At 40.9% G+C, this 23,965-nt stretch overlaps 2 protein-coding genes across 2 annotated transcripts; one reads left to right on the forward strand and one right to left on the reverse strand.

Moving 5' to 3' along the window:
* Window positions 1–3,601: 3,601 nt before the first annotated feature.
* Window positions 3,602–9,979, reverse strand: slc22a5 (solute carrier family 22 member 5). The gene is made up of 10 exons (XM_034607229.1): window positions 9,395–9,979; window positions 9,182–9,285; window positions 7,502–7,656; window positions 7,216–7,387; window positions 6,978–7,104; window positions 6,196–6,290; window positions 5,694–5,908; window positions 4,614–4,796; window positions 4,298–4,433; window positions 3,602–3,940 (listed from the first exon to the last, which is right to left on the reverse strand). Exons 1-10 carry the CDS (start codon window positions 9,782–9,784, stop codon window positions 3,835–3,837), a joined length of 1,683 nt encoding a protein of 560 aa, XP_034463120.1. The 5' UTR covers window positions 9,785–9,979; the 3' UTR covers window positions 3,602–3,834.
* A 3,487-nt stretch (window positions 9,980–13,466) lies between these two features.
* On the forward strand, window positions 13,467–23,467 carry LOC117774521 (solute carrier family 22 member 5-like). The gene is made up of 10 exons (XM_034607013.1): window positions 13,467–13,905; window positions 14,544–14,647; window positions 16,334–16,488; window positions 16,608–16,779; window positions 17,350–17,476; window positions 18,985–19,082; window positions 20,344–20,558; window positions 20,682–20,864; window positions 21,872–22,007; window positions 22,755–23,467. Exons 1-10 carry the CDS (start codon window positions 13,510–13,512, stop codon window positions 22,840–22,842), a joined length of 1,674 nt encoding a protein of 557 aa, XP_034462904.1. The 5' UTR covers window positions 13,467–13,509; the 3' UTR covers window positions 22,843–23,467.
* Window positions 23,468–23,965: the final 498 nt, after the last annotated feature.

Consider the following 23,965-nt stretch of genomic DNA (forward strand, 5'->3'; position numbering starts at 1 on the left):
TTTTTATCTGCCTGTGTCTCCAGCTGAGCAAAACATGGCTTCGGTCCAGGCACCTTGTTTTGCCTGTTTATCACCGTGGGAGTGATTTAATTTACTTGACACTTTTGCTCTGCTTTCCGATTTGCCTCATTTTATTGAATTTTTTTAAAACACATTTTTGACAGTTTAGTTTTAACCTCGGCTGTGGACTGATTATTTCCTTTGTTGGCATATTCACATATATTTGAAAAATAAAAAACATTCACTCATACATTCATGAAACCCTGCTGCAGCATCAGAGCTTCCACAGTTACATTGTGCTTTACTACATCAGTGGTGGCAAACTTACAGGATTTTAAACGAAAACTCAGAAAGTATTTCGTTTTGTGTTCAGACTCTCAAAAATATCAGCGCCTCGGCTCCGTGATCAGAAATCCAAACGAAGCATCCACTTTTCCCAAAGGACACAGAGTAGATACTCCCCGTGATTGATTCAAACGAAATACACCTCTTCGTACTCCTTCAAAAACGTCTTTTCTATAGTTTAAACGTCAGGTGGGTCACTCTGTATCGAGCGCAGCCCGAAGCCCCCCCCCCGGAAAACATCCCCTCCTTTTTGGGGCTGTGGGGTTCAACTAACACACCGAAGTCTTCACTAATCTTTCCTGACAGACACAGGCTCCCCGCAAAAACTGCAGATTACACCGAGGTCAGGGTGTAACCAGGTGGCGGCTATTGCCTTTGCCGGGCATGTCCCGAAGTCGCCCCAGAAACCAACCAACCACTGGTAAACAGATTTAGTACAGACTAAGCACACTAGTACAGTGCATTATAACATTATAAATATACAAAATCCAATTTTCACTACAGCTCAGTTCACTTCCTTTCATTTCTGCTCATTCAGTTTTGATTCAGATGGATCAATTTGGATTTGACTCTCGTTGGCCATGAGGCCAGTCGTCTAAGATAAAAACGACCGGCGACTCTCCTGCAGTAATTTTGCATGTTTTCTTTACGATCTGGTCAAGCTCTGACCTGGTAAGGCAAATCAAAGAATAACTTTAAATTTGCAACTTACCAGCTCTGTTGAGATGGAGTTATGGAAGTTTTCTTGAAAGGAGAACTCAGGCAGCAGCTGATGTCTCATGCAAAAGAGTTTAATGTAGACTTGATGCATCAAGGAGACCAGAAGGTGGAACAATATAACAACGTCAACAGAGGGACATGAGCAATTGCCCCCCCCCCCAAGTCTGAAGATGTCTCCCACAGCATCCCAGTATATCTCCCTCTCCCTGCATCACCCATTCCAACAGCAATTCCATGAACAGGTAGAATTGCTGTCACACTCTCTGTCTGGGGCATCTGAGTTAGATATGAAAGTCCATGAGCGTAGACACTACAATGTACTGTTGGTTGGCCCTTTAGCTATAACCTGACCTTGGATATTGCTTGGTGAGAGAAGGGAGTGTTTGGAATTAGACAGGCTCTCACAATGGTGCTGTACAGATGTAATATGTGAGGATGGTCATTCCTCCACAACAACTATCAACTGTGGTCAACCATGAACTTTCACTGGTGACCAAAGTCCTGTAGTAGAGCAGCACATAGTTCAGAATCTGTACTCAGTGCCGTTTTGACAAAAAAGTAATTTAGATATTAAAAAATAAAAGAAACAAATATTCAAATTCAGGACCCGAATGGATTTGGTTATTTTTTTAAGATAAGATAACATATGGTGAGATAAGACTTAATCAATCCTGAAGGATATTCATGTGCCAGCCTCCTCCAAGATTACAGTACAGAGCTATAGAAGAATCTGGCAGGCTGCCACCCGTGTCCTCAAACATGTTGAGAAATATCTAAAGAATAAAAACTCAAACTCATAAAGCCACTGAGCCACCTGAGGAGTGAATCTTCCATCGTCCAGGCAGACGTCACGTTTTGTGTGGTTTATTTTTCCATTTTTGCAAGCAAACAGAAAAAAAAGGCAATGCCGTCTTCTGTCTCTCTTGCCCTGGTAAAAAAACCATGAACCCTGGCTGCTTATCACGTAACGTAAAGTAACGTAAAGTAACGTGACGTGACGTGACGTGACGTGACGTGACGTGACGTGACGTGACGTAACGTAACGTAACGTAACGTAACGTAACGTAACGTAACATAACGTAACCCCACGTCACTAAAAGTACAAAAGTAACTAAAAGTACAAAAGTAACTAAAAAGTAACTAAAAGTACAAAAGTAACTAAAAAGTAACAAAAATTACAAAAGTAACTAAAACTATGAAAGTAACAAAAAAGTAACTAAAAGTGCAAAAGTAACTAAATGTACTCAATGTTTACACGGTTTGAGGAAATGTCACAATTCTGACCATGATCCAATGACTTGACTGAGCTCTTTTGAGCTGTATATTGTAAAGCAGCCAGGAGCAGTGCATCAAAGTATGAAACATGTCACTTCCTGTAGCCAGCAGGTGGCGCTGTGATTTTAAGTCAAGATTTCTGTGTAGATGTCATCAGGCTGGGACTCCTGTCTTACATGTCTAGTTTGGAACTCGATTGGAACAAATATGTCAGAGATACAGAACCTCATGTTTTGATGGCGTGTAATCAAACTTTGATGCCATGCCACGGTCACACCGTGTGTTGAAATCAAATATACTGAGGTAGTTCATATCTCTTGTTGAGATGACATTCCCAGAAGTTGAAGTTGATCTGATAAAATTGTAGAAAATGGCCAAAATGGCCACCAAAGCCAAAATGGCGGGCTTCCTGTTTGGTCTAGCATATCTATCCAAGAGACTTTTTTGTTTGTCATGAAAGGACACATGTCCCTATCGATTTTTGTAGATGTCGGCCAATCGTAGTGCCGGGGCTGCCCTTTAGGGGGCGCTAGTCAGTTATTTTGCCACGCCCATTCCTCAAAACCATATGAATGTCTGCAGGGGGGGGCTGTTGCTACACAAATGTATTTTGAGGGAGGTTGAACCTCGAACACCGAAGTTATAGCAATTTCGTGTGTCACGGCAAGTTGATGAACTTTGACGCCACGCCACTATTATGGCGTTTGACGAAAAGTCACAGTAATCTTATGCCTTCATTATCAATGTCTTGAGACCCGTTTGATACAGTTTGACATGGCTGCGGGCAGTGGGTGAGGACGAATACCTCCAAGTGTAAGACGTTCAAAAAACAAGACATTTCTTCATAATGCCCCTTGAGACTTTTTTGTTTGTCTGGTCATGATACACCTGGGCTACGATTTTTGTGAAGATCGGTCAAAGGGAAACCTAGGGGCTGCATTCCAGGGGGCGCTGTTGAGCCATTTTGCCACGCCCATTTCAAATTACTCCAGAATACGTAAATTTTCCCCACTTTCTAATTTTCTGCAAAGTTTGGGAAGAAGTTGAGCATGTTAAAGCCCTCAAAAAGCCAATTCATTTGGCATAGAATAATAAGAATAATCCTTACAATTTCAATAGGGCCTCCCACCGTCGGTGCTCGGGCCCTAATAACTAAAACAATAATTTTTCTGGCATAATCTCACTAGTTATATTTAACAAAACAAAATAAACAGATGTTTAATTATTAAACACAAAAGAAAACAGTAAATGGCTCCAAAGATATGTTCATTTCTTTAATTGTGTTGCACACAAATTATAGAATAATCAGATATTCATGCATTGCAACTCTCATACAAAAAAGTTCTCATCAAGCACCAACTGAGTAAAAAAATAAGTATTAATATAAAAAAAACAGTTCTTGGAAATGTTTTTTTTTTTTTGAATACCCACTGTGCATGTTTGGGATTTTATTTTCAGATTTTCATTTCTTTCTTTCAAGAAATAAAGTGGCTACTACACATTGAGTGTTGGCATGTCAGATTTGGCCTCATGTTGTAGAGGTGCATTGCCTGTTGATCCATTTTCAACGTATTTCTTCTTTTTGGGTCCTTTGCACAACCTGCAATCAGAAGAAAATGTTTGTCAAAACTGATCTGGCTGATCAGCAACACAGTTACCACAGAAACCAACCTGAAGATTACATATTCATTTTGGTTCCTTCATATATACCCTCGAGCTCTATGTTTGAAGATTGTCAACAATGAAGTGTTCGATATTTTCTCTTTACTATGGAGCCAACAAAATAGAGTATTATATGCTTTTAAATGGTTGATTATGATCCATACATTATTGTAATTGTTCATATATTATTTCTGATAGATATGCTGCTTCAAGGCCACTATTTACTGTCTAATCTAAAGCAATGTGCAAATGTAGGTGTGAAACACTTTAGTTGAATCCAGTGAAATGTACTCACCCCTGACATTCTTGCATCTGCTCCACTGTTTCTGGAAGATCTTTGTTGAAGGTCTCAGGAAGGAAGAGGTTCACCACAGAGGCGGTGATGGTGAGACTTCCCATGAGGATATAAGGTAGAACCTTATTATAGCTACCTGAAAATAACAAAGTATGTATACATGAGAAAATGAAAAACACTTGACTTGTATATTGCTAAAATGAATTATATTTGCACATACATCCGATACATCTGATATTATCCTACGAAGACATTTTAGTTCTTTAAGATATATGGTGCAGAGAATATATAGACATTGCACTCAACACCCACGCACCTAAATAGATGACATAAGGAGCTGTGATGCTGCCGATGCGTGCAGCAGAGGAGCACATTCCCATGCCGACGTTCCTGAGGACAGTGGGGTAAATCTCAGCAGTGTAGATGTAGACGATGCTGAAGGCCATGGTGAAGCCAAACTTCCCGGTCATCTCCAGAGCCAGAGCAACGTGTTGGAGGGCTGGGGAGGAGAGAGAGAGAGAGAGAGAGAGAGAGAGAGAGAGAGAGAGAGAGAGAGAGAGAGAGAGAGAGAGAGAGAGAGAGAGTAGAAGACCCTTAATCTTTCGTAGTGAAGCAGAAGAACAGTGGGCATCAAAGTGACAGTACTGCCTTAAAAATGTCTTGAATCAATCCATCAATCAATCAATCCAGTCATCAATCCCATATCTCTCCTTTAAGGGTCACAGGAGTGCTGGAGCTGATCCCAGCTGACATTAAGCTAACAGTGGGGGCAGGGCACCCTGGACCGGCCAGTAGCCCACGATTAACCTAACCCTGATCTAAATGTTTTTTTGGACTGAGGGACGAAGCTGGAGCAACTGGAGAGAATTGGGATTCGAACTGTCCTGAGACCACGAGTTGTGTAACAGGTTTATTTTAGCCCTGCGAGACTGTTGACTCCGCCTCACAGCAAGATTCAATAGAGATTTTAAACTGTGTGCATGTTGGCCGTGCGTTACACTGGTGACCGGCCCTGGCAACCACCTCTCACCCAATTTGAGCTGGGATGGGCTCCAGCGCCTCCAGCCCCCACATGAACCACAAAAAAAGGATAAGCAGTATAGATGGAATAATAGTGATATTTATCGGTGTAATAATAACAGTAGTAATTATAGCAGCATACATTGTTTGACATGATGCAATAAAAATGGCTGCTTATCTTATCTCAAAAGGTGCTCAACTGTCCCTATAAATGTTATACTGCCATGTAAATGAGATCCCTTATGGTAAAAAATGGTTGCAGTGAGCACTTGTCCATAAATGTCTCATATACTGCAGTGTGGGTTATATGGTGATGTGCGCTTATAATGTAAGCCAATGCATGTTTGTCAGGTTGTCGTGATGAAAGATGACTTACTGTCAGGGATGAACTGGATGAGCAGCAGGACTCCTCCTCCGATGATGAGGAAGGACGACAGAAGAGCCCTCCGCGGACACTTCTTCAGCAGCACGGTGGAAACCACGTAGGCAGGGACCTCAGTGGTGGCCGATAAAAAACAGTTCATGAAGGGGTTTCCACTCAGGTTGGAAGTGTTCAGGGATAAACCAAAATACCCCATGTTTATTGCCATCCTGACAAAAAAAAAGAGAAAAGCAAAATTTTAGTTGCATTATCAAGTAAATGTCACGTGTCGCGTTTAGCACATCAACAAAATATAGACTTTAACAACATTCATGAGAAAAGACAGTGCCTAACATACATGTAGGTGTTTCACTGTTTAAAGTATCTACAAAAGAAAATATCTGACAGAGATGAAGGGAGCAGCAATGGCACTTGTAATGATGATAGTGTAATCATTGTCCGTGATCAGATTTTAAGATTCAAATAAAGACAAGAAGAAAAGAACACAACCACTCACCACAAAAGGAGACACATCAGTGTGATGCATCTGAGGTTCTTGGATCTGAGAATATCAAGCATTGTGTACGTCTTAAACTGAGGCATCCCGTTTCGCTACAAGACAAAAACAAAACACAGCATTAGTCATGTTGTTAATCCAGAGTTGCATGTGGAATATTTCAAATATCTTCTAAGCAGATTCATTTGGACTTTGCTTAAGGTGATGGAGACCTGATGGTTTTACAGATATGGGAGAACATACCTGTATTTTTTTTTAGCAATAACTGTGATATTACAGATTAATGTTGAATTTTGAATAATGTTTCAGGGGTCAAGATATACATTGAAAAATAATGTTAAGAAAAAGGAACAATGTTTGTTTCTGTAACAGTACTTTGGAGAATTGATGCGTGTCGACAGAAAAATACTTTTAACCAGCTTGAACTTATATTAGGCAGAAAGAGATCCAGGTTCTTAAATGGATCTGCATCGAATTTCTATTTTAAATGTTTTTTAAATCAAGATCCATAAATTATTCTCTAAGAAATCAACAAAAATGTTGAAAAACACCCATTTATATAACAAAGAAATAAAAATAAAAACTGTAGATCTGCCTTCTGCTCCAGATCTACACTGAAAAATCCTGACACATGCTGCATCCTGTTACATGGAAATCTCTTCAGTGTTTTTTGTGTAATCTTGTGTACAAACAACATAACACAGTCTCCTTGGCAGAGATAATAACCAGGATCCATGAAGAAATGCACAATCACACTATTAATTGCAATGTGTGAATCTCACCTGAGATTGTTTAAAAATTACGACTGGAGCTTCCACTTTGTTTTTCCTGGCAGCTTCTCTCAGTATGACCTCGGCTTCCTCCACTCTCCCCTGAGTGATCAGCCAGCGCGGAGACTCTGGGATGAACCTGCACGGTAAAATTAAGTTTCATTTTAAAATAGACCGCGGGTTGCTGATGATCCGTGCATTGTTAGAGTGGCCATACACAAAATGAAGAAACTGATTAGGAGCAACATACCACCAGAGGGGGATGTAGACAATAGAAGTTGCGGACAGAACAGCAAGAAGAGTCCTCCATTCTCTGATGCCATATGCAATCCAGGGCAGTGTCATGTACCCGATGCAATAGAAGAGAAAGGCCCCGAGAGTTGTGAAGAGCACACGCATGGTCTTACTCAGCACCTCCGTCCCTGTGGGAAAACAACGTGTTAGTGACATGCATGAAAAGAAGTTGAGTTACCCATGTGCTTGTGCAGTTGACTAAAGACAAAACATAGGATGAGGAGATTTTTAAAATTTCTTACCAAGTACAAATGCAGAAATATAGATTGATATCTGGGAGGCTCCGACAAAGAGGAACATGATGCAGAACATCCTCCATGAGTTAGAGAAGGACTGAAGCATGACAGCGACGCACTGAGCAGCAAGAGAGACGAAAACCACCTTCTTCCTCCCAAACCTGAGGGGAAAAATATCTGTAAATATCATTGACAGTATAGGTGGATGCAGTAATATAGTATAGTAAACATGTGAGTGGGTGGAACATGGGCCAAACCCCCAAAAAGATGGTTTCGTTTAAGACTTTATCCCACGCTGTTAGTTCAAGTGTTCGTGTTTCTGATTAGTTTTTGATGCTATAAAAACTCAGAAAACAGACACAACCCATATCTGGGATAGATTAGCTGAACTAACAGATTTTATTCCCTGTTATATCAACTTAGACAGTTCCTTTGTGTTCCCTTAAAACTGCCTTCATTGTCTATTTGGCTGTAATATTCAAAGCTGTGCTTCAAAACCTTTTTTTGATTTCTATTAAAGTGTGCTGCGTTTCTTTTGTAAAAATGTGGCTGTAAGCAAGCTAGATCATTGTTTTCACACCCTCCCTGCAGCAGATGCTTGACACATGTCTGCAACTTCTGCAAAAATCTGTTCATCATACAAAGACATACTTGCAAACTCAGTTTCCTCCATCATCTACCTAAACAAAGGTTACACGTGTCCTCCAGCTCTCCTGAACTGATGGAAACATGCAGGGAAACTATTGGACGGCTTCATTTGAATCCTTGAAATGCCCTAATGTGACACACTGATCAAAAAGCTCTAAAACCTCAAACCCCCCCTCACCCCCCCAGTTCTCATCCATGGAGGGCCGAGTTTTCACAGCTGCAGAGGAAATAAATAGTTCAACACACAAGCGCTCCTCACTGCTGTGTCCTGAGCCACATGCGTCTCCACAAGCACAGAGATGAAACTCTAAGATGAACCCTGAAAAGGACTCATTGATCTACAATCCTCTGGGTTAACAGCTCTACACTGACCACCATGTACATCTCTAACAGATCAAGACAATAGACAGGAAGCACAACCACTTCAACCCAAGCCAACGCTGAAATGAAGCTTGTCCTTGAACTTGAACTAAGTTGACATCTTCATCTGTGTCTTCTACTCTTCTTCATCCTGAGATATGTTTTAACTAGTAAATTAAACCAGTATTCAGCAGAAACTAATTTCAAATAAGCAGCAACCGTACAGATAATTGCAGGAACTTGCGACCATTGCGTCATTAAAGGGGCCAGAGGACGTCCTGTCATCTGGCTTCACATTCTACCACCATCCCCCCATCGCTGTTATTTCACAAACTCTGATCCTGGCTGAAGCTCTTTAGTCCAGAAATGACAAAGGCACTTTCACAGAGATTTCAAGGCAGGCGTCTTTGACTTTAACAGTAGATGGCGCTATTGTTGTAAATACAATGGCAGCGAATCAGCCCTTGAGGTCACATTTGCCACAGTTATCCTCACTGTTGAAACCACTTCATAATCACTCGTTAGTTTTCATGAGCTTTTTCTTAAAACTTACACAACTCAAAGCAACATTTCTCTACTGATGAAGATAAAATAGTAGTATTAGTAGTTTTTATATTGGAATATAGGGATGTAAAGTGTGTTGTAGGGGAATTTCACGTATAACTATGGATTAAATACCTGTCAGAGAGCTGCCCTGAGATAAGGGATCCCACCAGGTATCCCACGAACAGAGTCGAGGATGCAAAGGGAACTTTCCACTTGTTGTCACAAACGAGGTCCCACTGTGAAAAGACGTGAACAAAATGACATAAACAAAAAGAAAACGGGAAACTTAAAAACTTTCATGACTCACACCTTATGCAAGAAACACATATGCACATTGATTCTGACCTCAGTGACAATGTTGGATAGGTAGATTTCTTTGCTGTAGTTCCATCCATCCAAGCATCCTTCCTCCTCCAGGTTAGTGAGGTTGACATCCCTTCCAGGAATATACCCCTCAGCAGAGAGGTTTCTCACCACATCCAGCTTGTACCTGCTGCACTGGCTCGGCACAGCTTCCCCATCCACGATCCTGAAGGGAACGACGGCATCCCTCCACTCCTCGGTCAAGTTAACGTCCGGAATGAGACAGTGGTGTTTCGGCGCCGCTCCAATAAAGACGATGTAAAGCCCGTTGAATCCGGTGGAGACAAAAACTGTGTTTAAGAGGAAGAATGTGGTCCAAAAGTAAGGACCGGTCTGTCCGAGAAATGCAGTGTCTTCATCATAGTCTCCCATTCTTTATAAAAGTGCCTCCCTGCCGTTGAGGGAGAATTAGAAAAAAAAAATTCTTCAAAGTATGAGGCGCTGTATCCCTCTTAAAGTCTTCAGCTTAGTGCCAGAGTGGTAGAGTTGAGCTCTCTGTGGGGCAGAGTAAGCTGATCCCTCAGTGGGACAGAGTCACAGAGCACTTTTTCATCCTTACAGCACGAATGCCAGATACACTGGATGTCAGTTTATTTTTTTTTTAACAGACACTCAGACTATTTATCTGAGATGAGCGAAAGGGGAGATCTCCCACCCACTGATTCGATTTGATTGACTAAAAGTGAAATGATCAAAAGCCTCAGAGTGGCCAGTCTGGTCGCCCAGCCCCCGCAGCGCTGTGGTCAAAGTGGTGTTTTCTCTCAACAACATTCCACACTTTTAAATACCCCAAAGAGGTGCACGTGCCTGTACTCTAAATGTTGCTAAGTAGCTTTAGGACTCTCATTGGACTAGTTGGTTGGTTTTACATAACAAATGTCTCCATTGAATTAGATCTGGAAATAACTGTTAAACTTCCCCAGACACATAATACTCTGTAAATAACTGATCAACAAGTGTATTTTACCTTTAATATGAATATTTTACATTTGTAGTTACATGCTTTAATTTGCTTTCTCTTAACCTTCGTAAAATGTCTTAAAAGTGCTACATAAACTAAATGTATTTGTATTATATTTATTTGTTTTATGCATCTGTGTTGGTTTTTAAGGTAATCAGCGATTAAATCTTTACAATACATCTTAAAAACGACACAATCTGAAATTCCATCATATCTCAGTCCTCTTTTCTCAATATACAGAGATTTGTGAAGCTTTCATTGTGATGTTTTTGAACATTGTGTCTTCATTGTGCCTTGGCCTCCATTATTGTCAGAATTAAGGTGAATAAGCTTCCAACAAGTCAGAGCCCAGTCTACTTAGACATGCAGGATGTGTTTGTATACTTTTCTTTTGCTTTTGTTAACAGTTGTTTTTCCTCTGACTCTTAATCTTCTGGTAGAATCTTACTTTTTTTTCAATATGATTAAGTTCAAGTTTAACTTAAGTCCTCAGCATCAGTGCAATAACCCGTGGACCCTGTTCTAAAGGAGAGGAGCCACACATAGTTACTCAGTTATGTTTTTAGCCCTGTTCCTTTGTTTGTTGGTTGATTTCTATGTTTGTTTGTGAGTGAGATCAAACAAATATAAATAAAGAGATTTTCATGAAACTTGATGGAAGGCTGTAGTATAGGTCAGGGAAGGACCCATTACATTTTGGTGTGGATCCACTTTCTTCCACTTCCTTTAACATTAAATAACATTATCCATATTTTACCAGGGATTCATTCATGGATCTGGATGATAAACAATCTGGCATATTTAGGGAACTGATATCGATGAGTGTGTGAAATTTGTTGCAGTTTGATTGAATTTAAGGAGACTGTTGGGCCTTAGTGGAGGTAAGCGCTCCACTGAGTGCCATTTTACTTTTAGATACAACAGTAGTCTGTTAAACTCTTTGTTTGGTCAACTTATAATGTTAATCAAGCAGAAATCAAAAATCTGCAGATAAAAGCCAACATTTAATGCTTTGTATTGCCCTCTTCATGTTGGGTACTGGGTTAACCAAGGAATCACTAATATGTCCCTGGTGACACTGTTAATCAGTTTATTAAGTACCTGCATTGACTTCCTTTCATGAAGATGATCAGGAACCTTTCAGCGGAGGATGCCGAGCTGTGGTATTTTGTCCTAACACACAGGAGGGGATTAGAGACATGACATTGTGACAAGATTAGATCTCAGTCTTTCATCACTGAGGACACCCATTGGCTTTCAGGGACAACTGATCAAAGTGTGAAAACATCTGGATGCCTGATTCAGGTTCTGTGGTGAAAAAACAAAAGGGAAGATGCTCACGTGCTGCTGTAGAGTCATCATTGGAGTAAGTTTGTGGCTGTATATATGAACCAGGTTTCTTATAAGTGGATTAAGAGTTGAAGTGATTTCTTCTAACAAAGTTATCATGATCACATGACAACTGAACATCAGTTTAAATCTAAACCAAGGAGCGGGTGTTGACACTCAACTCACACTTTAAGAGCACAGCAGCAGTGCTTATTTACAAAGAGCACTCAGGTCTTCAAAAGGAGACATTCATTTACATGCATTTTAGGACATACAGTTTGCCCTATTTATCACTTTTACATGTTAAAGCTGTCTCAAAACATATTGGATGAGTTTTAAATGACGTATATATCACCACTACCTGTCCACTGCTATTTTGCACAAATTGTATGATCAAGCCCATCCCAGGTTAAAGGGTAAGTGTTTAAGATTTAGGTGAAAGGGATCTATTGGCAGAAATTGAATATAAAATAATCCTAGTGATGTTTTCACTATAGTGTGTTTTATCTAAATTCTACAAATTGTCGTTTTCTTTACCCTAGAATGGGCCCTTTTTATTTAAATACTTTATATTTACATCGGGAGCGGATCCTCTCTACGGAGGCCACCATGTTTTTTACAGTAGCCCAAACTGGACAAACTAAACACCTTTTGAGTTTTAATGACAACTGAATGTTTCCACAGGTTCTCTTTCATGTGTGGAATAGGAGGGTGAGGCGAGGGGGTATTCAGCTGCAACATGCAACTTCACCACTAGATGTCACTAAATTCTACACACTGAACCTTTAAACACTTAAGTTGAAAACTCGGCATTGCACAATCTTTAACCTGGGCTTTCACGGCACATTAATTCCCATTTCTGGGATCCTACTGGTTGGAAAAGGCTGGTCTGAAAGACAACACAGAGGCAATAATCATGGCAGCACAAGAACAGGCTGTGGTTGACCACACAAGACAGGACCCCAGGTGACTCTGGGACAGTCCAGCACAACCAAGTGGCTGGCAAAGTGTACGGGAACGTCTTCCTTTTTCTCCTTAAAAAACTGCATTTTTCCCATTGTAGACCCACTTTATCTTCTTCTTATGGAAGAACTTTGAGTTTATAACATGAAAAGACCTGCAGAAACTCAGTAAAATGGCCCCTTTATGACAGAGTTGTTGATTAACGGGGATTTGTGTGTGTAACCGTACTCTGTCCTGGGGTGTAAGGGGTCGTTCCACAGTTGATGCATGTATTTCAAGTGCTTGAATGTTGGGTTTATACATGTAAGTGCATGTTAGTAATTATTTCCTTTATATTCAGAAAGAATAGCATTGATTTGTGTGTAAGATATGAGCCACATTAAAAATGGACTCCATGTGGGGGACATAGGGAAAAAGAAAAATATATTTAGCCACTGCATTATCTATTTATAATTTGGAAAAGATGGAGAGCAGAAGAATTTCACATTTTGACGGAACTATGGGCTTGTTTTATTGATATAAAGCAGAAAAATATTCATGACACATTTTAATCATTGACTTATTATTGTCTGGGTCTAATCATATAGCATTTTATTGCCCCCTATCCCACTGTGGACTGAATCCCCTGGAGTGACATTTTTGCTTTAGTCTTTATTTGGATCTCGGGTTGTGCCTTCAAAACCCGGTTTCCCCAAATGAATACAACACTGAGAAAGAGGTGGGATGGTTTCGTTGCTGAGGAGAAAAAAAAAAAAAAAAAAAACCTCTTTTCAAATACCCACTGCAGAGTCCTGCGCGTCTCTTGTCAACTCTGCCCCACTTTACGCGCAGCTCCGCAGGCACCATGAGCGACTATGAAGAGGCAACCTCCTTCCTGGGAGAATGGGGCCGTTTCCAGCAGCAAGTGTTTTTCCTCCTCTGTCTCACCGTGGTGCCCAACGGCTTCACCGCCCTCTCCATGGTGTTTGTGGCCGACACACCACTGCACCGCTGCGTCGTGCCGCCGCGCGTAAACCTCACGGCGGCGTGGAGGAACAGCAGCATCCCGCTGGAGGAGGATGGCGGAGGAGAGTTGGTGCCCAGCAAGTGCCTCAGATACAAACTGGATGATCTGCTGAGCTTCTCCGAGAGAGGCTTGGTGCCCGGCGTCGATGTGAATCTGAGCGAGGTGCCAAAAGAAGGCTGCCTGGACGGGTGGGACTACGACCAGAGCCTCTACACCTCCACCATCATAACTGAGGTTGGTGTCCCCTGTTTAGAGGAGGCTGCAGCCGTGGCACAGTTCTTGGATGAGGGAGGATAAATGGCTGAACTATATCTATATGTCCCTTTTAACATAACTGAGACGTATGAATCATCATAAAGTCACGAGAGTACTGGAAACTGTCCGATACTAAAAGACAGAGATGGATAACTTTTGTTCACCCTTCACTGGAAATACTATAGTTTGATGTCAGAATAAATTCAAGGGTAAAACAAGAGCAACAACCGAAAATAAAATATGAAAAATGTGTTTCTTTGTTTCAAATATTTTGTCCACCTCCATTAAAGCATGTTGAAATATAACAATAATTAAGATGACATTAGCGCTGCTATGGCACAGAAATAATGAGTGAATATCTAAATTCCATTTTATTAGAATTATGATAATGGGCATTATGATTTATTGTCTCATTTTGAATCTAAACAGGTTGCACTTTAAGATATTGATTATGACCTTGACACTGTTTTTCTATAGCTAACAAATCAGAATTGAACACTTTACTTGATAGGTACAGCATCTGTTTGTGTGTGTGTGTGTGTGTGTGTGTGTGTGTGTGTGTGTGTGTGTGTGTGTGTGTGTGTGTGTGTGTGTGTGTGTGTGTGTGTGTCTTTCAGTGGAACATGGTGTGTGATGACAGGTGGAAGAACCCATTGACCTCCTCTGTCTTCTTCAGTGGGGTTCTCGCCGGCTCCATCATTTCAGGGCAGCTCTCCGACAGGTGAGCCGACTCAGCGTCAACTCGAGCTGCTGTGGAATAAGTTAATCACTAAGCGGCCGACTTTGCAATGAGCCTTTTAACTTTTGACTCATGACCTCTTGAAGATGTCCACGTGACAACAAGAGTGTCACTCTGTTGGTAAAAGGTCAGGTCTTTGCATCTGTGCAGCACAATGGATGAAAAACACTTCCTTTGCTGTTTGGATCATTTTTCCTGTGGAAGTCAAAGTGTAGGTGAAAGCAGATGTATAATATTGCACATACAGGGATTGATAAACTGACTGCGCTTGGAAAAGAGACGAAACAAATCAAGACAAGAAAGACAACAACAGATTCAACTTCAACATATTAACGATGGCATGTGGTTCAGCCCCATAATCAAAATGTCTACCAGTGAATTGAACACATCGTTTGTAGACGCTTCACCTCCCAAATCAACCAAACGAGAGAGAAAGTCAGTTGCACAATTATGAATGAGACAGAACTCGCTCTACGACTTCATGTCTTCGCCTGTTAGAGGGGAAACCAACTGATTTTACACAGCTGAGGAATTCTTAGTCACTTTGACCAGATACGATCAGAAGAAGTGAGGTTAGCCGACCTTCGTAGTTCAATTCTTATATCTCTAGACACACTGACTGCTGTGAAGTTGTATTATGGGTAATGTGCATCGTAGGTATAAATAAGGAAATAGAATATGTGGAATATGAAAACATGATCATTAGTTTGGCTGCATTGAATTCGATCAACATGAGCCTGACAATTGATTATAATGTGAAATCGGTGGAGTAAACTTGAAAGGTTTAATAGAAGTAGTTGATTTTAGACCACTTGGAGGCAAAAGATCTTCAAAATGAGCTCACACACACTTTCACTCCCACAGGCTCGACATGTCATATAGCTGATATGGCAAAACGCATTAACCTACAGCGGCTTTCGTGTACATCCAGCAGACTCAGAGCAATGTTATCATTCCACTGGGGTCCTGTCTGTGACCTCTAAATGATTATAAGTCCAACGTTCACTCCTCTTGCGGTAGTGGATTCGTCTGGACCAAAAGTACGGTGGCCGAGAGAGCTCAATTTGAAGACACATGCGCTGCAAAAAGTCACAACACAAGCAAACTCAGAAAACATCTTCATCAACTTGACGACACATGCAACCTTCTATCACCACTGGCGAGTAGCACACTTCAATAACTTCCTAACTACAGCCAGGTTCATCACTTTTTTGGGTCCCCATGGAAACTTTTTGGTGCCGTTTTCGCTATTTGCTGCGCGTTTCTGCCAAATGGATGAAGTCGTTTTAAAAATTTGCTCCCTCGGCCACCGTGCAAATCTGTAAAGAAAACATGTGACTATTGAGAGTGTAGGAATTTAATTTTCTTCACCAGCTCGTCCCTAACTCTGTCTGGCAATCCAATGGTGGACAGGGCTAATGGGAGATGTTTAAGTTAGATTTGAGCCATACTTTAAGAGTACCATAAAAACTAAACAATAAGCTAAAAGAGGATAGGAGGCTCAGTAAAAGTGCAAAGAAATACAGCTTTTTCTCTTTGAAATCATTGAAATGTAATGAAAGTATAATATATTGTAAAAAGAGTCATTCATGGTGGCATGTGTGTGAATGAAGTTTCGATCTTAACATGCTTTCTTGGTGCTTTACCTCTGCTTTATGTCTTGTCCAGGTATGGGAGGAAAATTGTGTTGTTTGTCACCTTGGCCTTCAAGACAGTGTTTGCACTCATCAAGGCGGTTTCTCCATCCTGGCCCGTGTTCTGTGCTTTGTACTTTGTCGTCGGGATGGGACACATCTCCAATTATGTGTCTGCATTCGTCTTAGGTACTTCTTCATTTGACTCATTAATTCTCAGAACTACAGTATATAGTCGCTTACTGGTTCACGGCAAAGCAAAAGACAGTGTAATGCATTCCTTGTGTTTCTTTTCTCTTGCGCTCCAGGGACAGAGATTCTCGGCCCACGTGTGCGGACCATTTTCTCCACGATGGGTGTGAGTCTTTTCTTTGGCTTCGGCTACATGTTGCTGCCGCTGGTGGGCTTCTTCATCAGAGACTGGAGGATGCTCATCCTCGCCCTCAACCTGCCTGGTTTGATTTGTTTGCCTTTCTGGTGGTAGGTAGGTGTGTGTTTGCTTGTGTTTGTCTGCGTGGATTTCTACAGGCTGATCGTAGCAGTGCCAGGGGAGTGTTGATCATTCCCATCTGTTTTTCTACTGTATGTGTTTTTTTATTTGTAGGTTGTAAAAATTCTCCTTTTCACATTTTTAAACTATGTATTGTACCACTTTAGAGCAGTAACTGTCCATTATTTGTCCAAAAGAAAATTAATCTGTAGAGATCAAATCATTTTTCTAACCCAAAAATAGTTTTACGTCATCTAAAGTGAAATTATTCAGCTTTTTGACTCTGGGAACTTGAGATAGACCATTTTCAGTTTTTTCTTTTGCTTTAATTTTATAAACTAAATAATAATATATGAAAAACTAAAAAACATAAAAATGTCGATCTTATCACTGTGTCTTGCCAGTTTAGCAACCACAAAAGGAATCTGTGTATGTTAACTTTATGGAAGCTAGTGTGGGGGGAGGTTTTACTTTGATGGAGTCACTCAGATGAGGAGTCAAAACGAGTTTGCTGTCCTCTTCTTTCTCTCTCACCGTCCACTTGTTGTATATCGAGGCAGGTTCATCCCGGAGTCTCCTCGGTGGCTGCTCTCTCAGGGACGGGTGGAGGAGGCCGAGGCCATAGTGAGAGACGCCGCTAGGAGGAACAAAATCGAGCCTCCGCCAGTCATCTTCAGTCCCCTGCAGGTGAGATCTCACTCAGATAAAGATGTAGGAGTACAAAATTCAAGTCGATACATCTGGTTGAACATATCAGGGGAAGTGAGTGTGGAGTTGAATCTCTCTTCTTCTATAGCTTCAGGTGGCTGCTTCATGGTAGTATTTGGGTTTTATGCTGTAAGACATACTTTTAATATATTCATGGGATCAGTATTTAATGAAAATTAAAGTATTGAAACCCTCTGCATCCCTGCAACTCTTGTGTCTAGGCCACTATCCAGTTCAAACCGGTTTCCCTGCTCAAAATTGCTGTGGATCAGTTTCTCTAGGCACGTTGGGAGTGTGAATGTGTACAAACCTTGCACTGAACAGTTTGGTGTAATAATTTACTGTTGCGCAAGAATCAACAATAATCTAGATGAGACTTTAGTAAGATTTTAACCAAGATTTCCTTCTGTTACTCCAGTTCAATGTTCAACCCCCAAGGCATTGTCATCCTGTGTACAGACATGTGACACTGCAGTGTTACAAAATTGTGGAAACTGGGCAATCCAAGGAAAAATTGCACAAAAATCAGATTTGGCCCACATCCAGCCATCTGGCAATACCACATGTCACCCAAAGGTGCCAAAAGTGGCCCGAATTTGTTAGGTACTATTTGGACGATATTCTCCATTTACAACACGGGCCACTTTAGGTCCACATCCAGATTGCACCTCACTTAGAGCACCGCATGTTTGCCAAAAAATGCAACTTTATGTTTACGATTATTGCTCAGAGACTTTTACCTCATCGCCTCTTGAAGCCTTAACTTTATGGTGTCTCTTTGCAAATGGTTGGGATCTCACATCTGGGGTCTCGGTCCGGGGGTCTCCCACAGAGACATGAAGGCAGGATAGATCCCACCCTGATAAGTCGTCAGAAGGGTAATAAATACCTTTACACACCCAATGGGAGGGGGCTGTGGGTTATAAGAACACAACTCTCATCTCTGTTCTTTGCTCATTTGTACATTGTACTGTGAGTCCATCTGCAGATGCTGGATTCAACTTACAGACAGACAAGTGTTTGACTTTGTGCTTGATTCACAGAAATTGCCACCACAAGCGGAGATGCTATTTCTTTCTACTCTCCCAAACTTTTGCTGAAGCTTCAGGCTGAAGTCATTGTTTTTTCCTTTTCAAAACAAAATCTGGAGTTTAAGGTTCCACCAAGTTGCCTAGGTCAACAAATAGTGTGTAGCCGCACTAATAAAGGAATAGTTTGATAACTATAAATGGGATCAAGGGATAAAACCATACAATGTATTATTTTCTAGTTTTTTCTGCCTCATTTTCTCATTTAACATTGGACATTTCCCCTGCATTCATTTCTGAACACGTTTGGTCAATTTTTGTGTGAACATGTGCACGTGCATGTGTTCACTCAGCAAGTGGCCATGAATTCACAATGTTCCCTCTGTAATGACATTATTTCTGGACTGCTGCCTGTCCTTGTTAAATGTTTGTTGTTCCACTCGCTCCACTGCCCCACAGAACAAACGTCAGTCCGAGGAGAGGACGACCCACAACATCTGCGATCTGCTGCGTTCCCGAAACATCTGCGGGATTTCGCTCACGCTGTGGCTGGTGTGGTGAGTCCCCGCTGTCCCATGAGACCTCCACTTTTAGTACAGTGACCCCGCCTGCACAGCTACACAGACACACACACACACACACACGTATGCACTGGCATGTAGACGTGTAGTACACGCACGGTGTTAACACATGGTGACGGCCGGTTCATGCATCATCTCAACTGCATGTCAACCTGCTTCCTTAACAACAAATAATGACCTGTCAGGTGCTGTGAAGCCTGCGACCAAGATCAAAATCAGGCTTTATGTAACTGCACAGCATGACTGAGTTCTTCTTGTGCTCACTTCCTCGCTGAGTCGGAAAACAGATGCAGCTTGATTCTTTTTTTTCCCATTTTTTGGTCGAAACACTTATTCTTACATAACAAAAGCTAATCACAGCAGGCGAATGAGCTAAATTTTACTAAAAATTAATTAAGGATGCAAAGTACATTTTTCCAGTCTAGTCTGTTTCCCCTCGAAGCCTATGCTTCTCATATACTGGCATTTTTACCTCTTCAGCTAATAATGTTTTATTTAAAATATATCAAGGCTTTCGTCAACAGGTATCGCTATTTTGTAGTCTCCTGCATCATTTAAAAAAAATGAAGTTTGAACATTTTATAAACAAAATCATTCATTTCTTAACTGAATATTGTTGTAATAAGGGTCCTTATAAATACCTTAATTTTGTTTTCTCCACCAAAACTGTACTACTCCTTCCTCTTAACTTGTAATTATGATTTTTATATATTATATTAAACAACTATTTTTATATTTTTAACTATTTTTGCAATTATTTAAAGTGTCTTTGCGCTTATGGCCGGAAAGCAATATTGTAACTGTCCTGTTTGTGCTGTTAATGTTTCTTAGACTTGCAGTAACACTTATTCGCCACTTGTAGACAGCAGAAACACACTGTAAACACAGCAGTCACATATTTATTTAACCTTTAAGTAAATATACTATTTACATGTCTTGCGGTTATGTATATATATATATTAATAGTCCTACAGAACACTGTTTGCTTTGCATCCACCTGATGAATCAGTCAAAAATGTCCTTTTGATCTTATTGTCCACATAACTGTATTTGTGATCCACACTATTCATTGTCAATGTCCCTGTTGTGAAAGTCCTACTCTTTGTTCCCCTACAGCTTTTTAATTTATTTGTCGTGTTTACAATTTTGCCACAGAATTGAAACACTGATAAAACTGCTCGTACGTGGACACAAACCAGTTTCACTCTGTTTCTGACCTTAACAATTATCCCCACAGGAACTCCCTGACCATTGGCTACTTCGCACTGTCCCTGAACACGGCGAACCTTCACGGCAACGCCTACTTCAACTGCTTCCTGTCGGCTGTGGTCGAGCTGCCCGCCTACACTTTGTCGTGGGTTTTGTTTCGCTGGGTTTCCAGACGACTGAGCATCTTCTCCACGCTCTCCATGGGAGGACTGTCTCTACTGTTCATACAGCTCGTACCAGCAAGTACGATGCCTCGGTGACATTCATCATTCAAGTTTCAATAAGAGCAGAACTTTAGTTTGATTTGTCAAATTGTTTAACAGCTCACATTTAACCTCGAACAAATGAATGTTTTATTCCCTCCAGACCTGATTCCTGTTGCCATAACGCTGGAGATGATGGGGAAGTTTGCCGTGTCGACAGCCTTCGCCATCGTGTACGCCTACACAGCAGAAGTCTACCCAACCGTGCTGAGGAACACAGCCATTGGCGCCTGCTCCATGGCCTCCCGATTAGGCAGCATCATGGCTCCGTACTTCATTTACTTGAGTAAGGACGCTCTAAGATCTGCTCAAAGTACAGTATGTTTATGTTACATCACTCAGCCGTCTATTGGTCACTACGGGATAAGTGCAAGGAACGAATCCTAAATATCCAGCTGCGTTTTAGGCTTTAGTTTGCGTACTGTAGACTGTTAATGATGATTTTACAACTTGACAGCTCCTCAAAGGTGAAGCTAAATCATCTTGATCACCCCCTGGTGGCTGGCCGCGGTACAGGCCATAAGTGTTTACACACCCACAGTCAGACTTGCTGCGAGTTCAGAGTCCTCATGTCATGTACCCCTTGTCCTGTGGGAGGGAACTGGAGCGCCCAAACACAAACACAGGGAGGATGTGGAAACTCAGCAGCCGTGTTGATTGGGTTCAAATAGTTTTGGGTTTAAGACTCTTATAATAAGTATGGCAGCTTCATTGTGATTATGTCCTAAATTAAAGCATAAAGAATTACATTAATCACTGTGGACAGCGGCGCTCTGGAGTTTTTAATTTCGCACCGCTGCCTTTCCCCTTTTCATTCATTTAATAGATCAAACTCAAGCATCAAGGCAACAATAGATATAATGTCATTCTTCTTCAAATGAGCTATAGATGTAAAACTAAAGTGACTGCGTTAGAATGTTACCATAGAAAGTTTTGGTTAAAAATTGTAATTTGACTGAATAATAACTACTTATATGTTTTAATACATGGTAGTGAATTAAATCATCGGGATCCAGTGCTTATAAAAGCAGTTCCTTCTTCTATGCTAACGAGACGCTGGTTCCTGCAAGAACAAATGTGCCCAGAGTAAAAACAAAGGCCGGCTTGATTAGCACACAGGTTGGATGAACCTGTGAGCACTGACCAAGATTTAGTGGATTGGTTTTAAATCACACTTTTTTTCAGAGTCTCTTACAACTTCACCTTTTGTCCCATTTGTTTTGAACCACTCGACGGTTTCCTCTGTAGCCGAGGTTGTTTTTCACCCTCTCCTCTTCTGATGTGCTGCCACAGGAAGCTATTCCGTATCGCTGCCTTACATCCTCATGGGAAGTTTGATGACTCTGGCGGGGTTGCTGAGTCTCCTGCTGCCCGAGAGCTATGGAATGCCTCTGCCCGAAACCATCACTCACATGCAACCCTTCCCTGGGTGAGTTTACACCTCCCAGTCACAGCGCCTCCCACAGACTGGGGCTCTTATAGATTTTGTCATTAGTTTATACTGGCTTAGTTCTGGGTCTGTGTTTCTGCAGCTTTATTTTCAATTATTCAACTATTTATTTTTCATTTTGCAGATTAATTTGCTGCACAAGAGCCAGATTTAAAATGATTTACTTCAGTGTATGTTCACACACAACAAACCACTGCTTTGCACCCACCAGGGTCATTTCCTTTGGCTACTAATAGTAATGTTATATCAAATATATACCCACCACAGCCATAAGGGCACATGGAGACTACATATCTCCGCAAGACTAATGCCCTATCGCCAAGTTAAAGAAAGTTTGAAAAAAAAATGGATGTGCCCATTTATCCAGATCTACTCCAAAATTCAAAAGTCATCTGAACTTTTTAAAAGTACACTGTAAAAGAATAAATACTTGGTCACTAGATGTTTTTCATCTGGTAAATATTACAGCAACATTTTTACTTTCAACGTCCAACCTGCAACATTTCTCTGTATCTGAGGGGCCCTGTGTTACAAACTAATATCATTGCTGCCAGTTTTGGATCAAAGTCTCAGCAGTAAGCAATACATTGGCAACCCTAATTCAGCTGATGGTAAATGACTATTGTGGCCCCCTGGTGGCTGTGGGGCCCTAAGCAGCCGCTTGACTAGTGGGAAGGGCCGGCTCTGCTGAAAGTGCATCACCTCTGTTTTTTTTCTTCACTCCAGATGTTGTCAGAAGACACCTTACACGGCCACACACACCGAGGAAGACGAGGAGATTTCCAGTGAAAAGAAAAATCCAGTGGTCACTTGATCGAGGAGCAGCACTGACATCCAGCTGTTGAACAGTTCCTCACTGAATTCAATTTTTTATCTGACATCAACAGGACCAAGAACATGATATAAATAATAATTATAATAATGCTTTGAAATATCTCCATAGACCTGGAATAATATCTTCCGTGAGAGAGCAACCACTGCAACTGCACATACATAACTGCTGCTTTACTGTTATGAATAGATACAAATATACATGGTACATATAATATAGCAGAATGTTCAAATATACTGATTTTCACATTTAGTGTAGCTGCAATTCTTTTGTTTCACTTTTAAAATGCGTATTTAAACATTTCTGAATAATCTTTGTAAATGAACAAACAATGCACAGACTGACCTGAGAGGGAGAAAGTCGGTAATAAAAACTGCCTATTTTTCATGGTGGTGTATTGTTGGATAGCTCTTCATTGTCAGACGTTCATACAGCATCACATTGTGCAATAGATTAAAGTCGACGTAGACAGAATTATCAGAATTTTCTGAACCGGAAAAGGTTGCAATGATTCACAAATTTCCCTTGTGTATCTAACGCTTTAGACAATCAGTGTTGATGATGAAGGTATTTTGGTTTTGAGTGATATAATAAAAGAATCATCGTGCCATTTTCTGTTTTGTTGCCATTCTCTTATCGGAACACTCATCGATCGAGCACAGACATATACACGGATTCCCATGGCTGCACAAACATAATAGGATATTTAATTATCTTTATATATGTGTTTTTATTTACTTTGTTAAGAGAAATAGTTCTACACTCTTGAAGCAAATCTGTGAAGGTCACTTTCTTCTGATCACTGTCACCACTCTGAACCGTGCAGTGAACAGTAATATGATCTTAGCTACCAATCATTAGATAATGTGGTTTTAATACAAAGCAATACTGTACTATTTAAATTAATACTTGAGCCAAATTGAAAAGTCAGCGTTCACCCGAATGTTAATACAACAGAAGGTTTCTGTTCAGACAAATTACCAGCGTTGTGTTCTATAAATCAATGAATCTCTATCTGCCTGTCGGTATTTAGATTTTTTTTCAACCTCCACTCAACCGATTGACGTCAGACTTGGTGGATGTTTGGCTGGGAACCAAGAAAACG

The sequence above is a fragment of the Hippoglossus hippoglossus genome, chromosome 14, assembly GCF_009819705.1.
Source record: "Hippoglossus hippoglossus isolate fHipHip1 chromosome 14, fHipHip1.pri, whole genome shotgun sequence".
Lineage (NCBI taxonomy): Eukaryota > Metazoa > Chordata > Actinopteri > Pleuronectiformes > Pleuronectidae > Hippoglossus > Hippoglossus hippoglossus.

Excerpts from the sequence above, each read along its gene's own strand:
- slc22a5 (XM_034607229.1), bottom strand. The coding sequence starts at position 9,784 with ATGGGAGACTATGATGAAGACACTGCATTTCTCGGACAGACCGGTCCT. Across the intron at positions 6,291-6,977 it reads TAATTTTTAAACAATCTCAG|CGAAACGGGATGCCTCAGTT; the intron begins GTGAGATTCACA and ends TTTGTCTTGTAG. Across the intron at positions 5,909-6,195 it reads CTGATGTGTCTCCTTTTGTG|GATGGCAATAAACATGGGGT; the intron begins GTGAGTGGTTGT and ends TTTTTTTGTCAG.
- LOC117774521 (XM_034607013.1), top strand. The coding sequence starts at position 13,510 with ATGAGCGACTATGAAGAGGCAACCTCCTTCCTGGGAGAATGGGGCCGT. Across the intron at positions 14,648-16,333 it reads TCAGGGCAGCTCTCCGACAG|GTATGGGAGGAAAATTGTGT; the intron begins GTGAGCCGACTC and ends TGTCTTGTCCAG. Across the intron at positions 17,477-18,984 it reads TCATCTTCAGTCCCCTGCAG|AACAAACGTCAGTCCGAGGA; the intron begins GTGAGATCTCAC and ends ACTGCCCCACAG.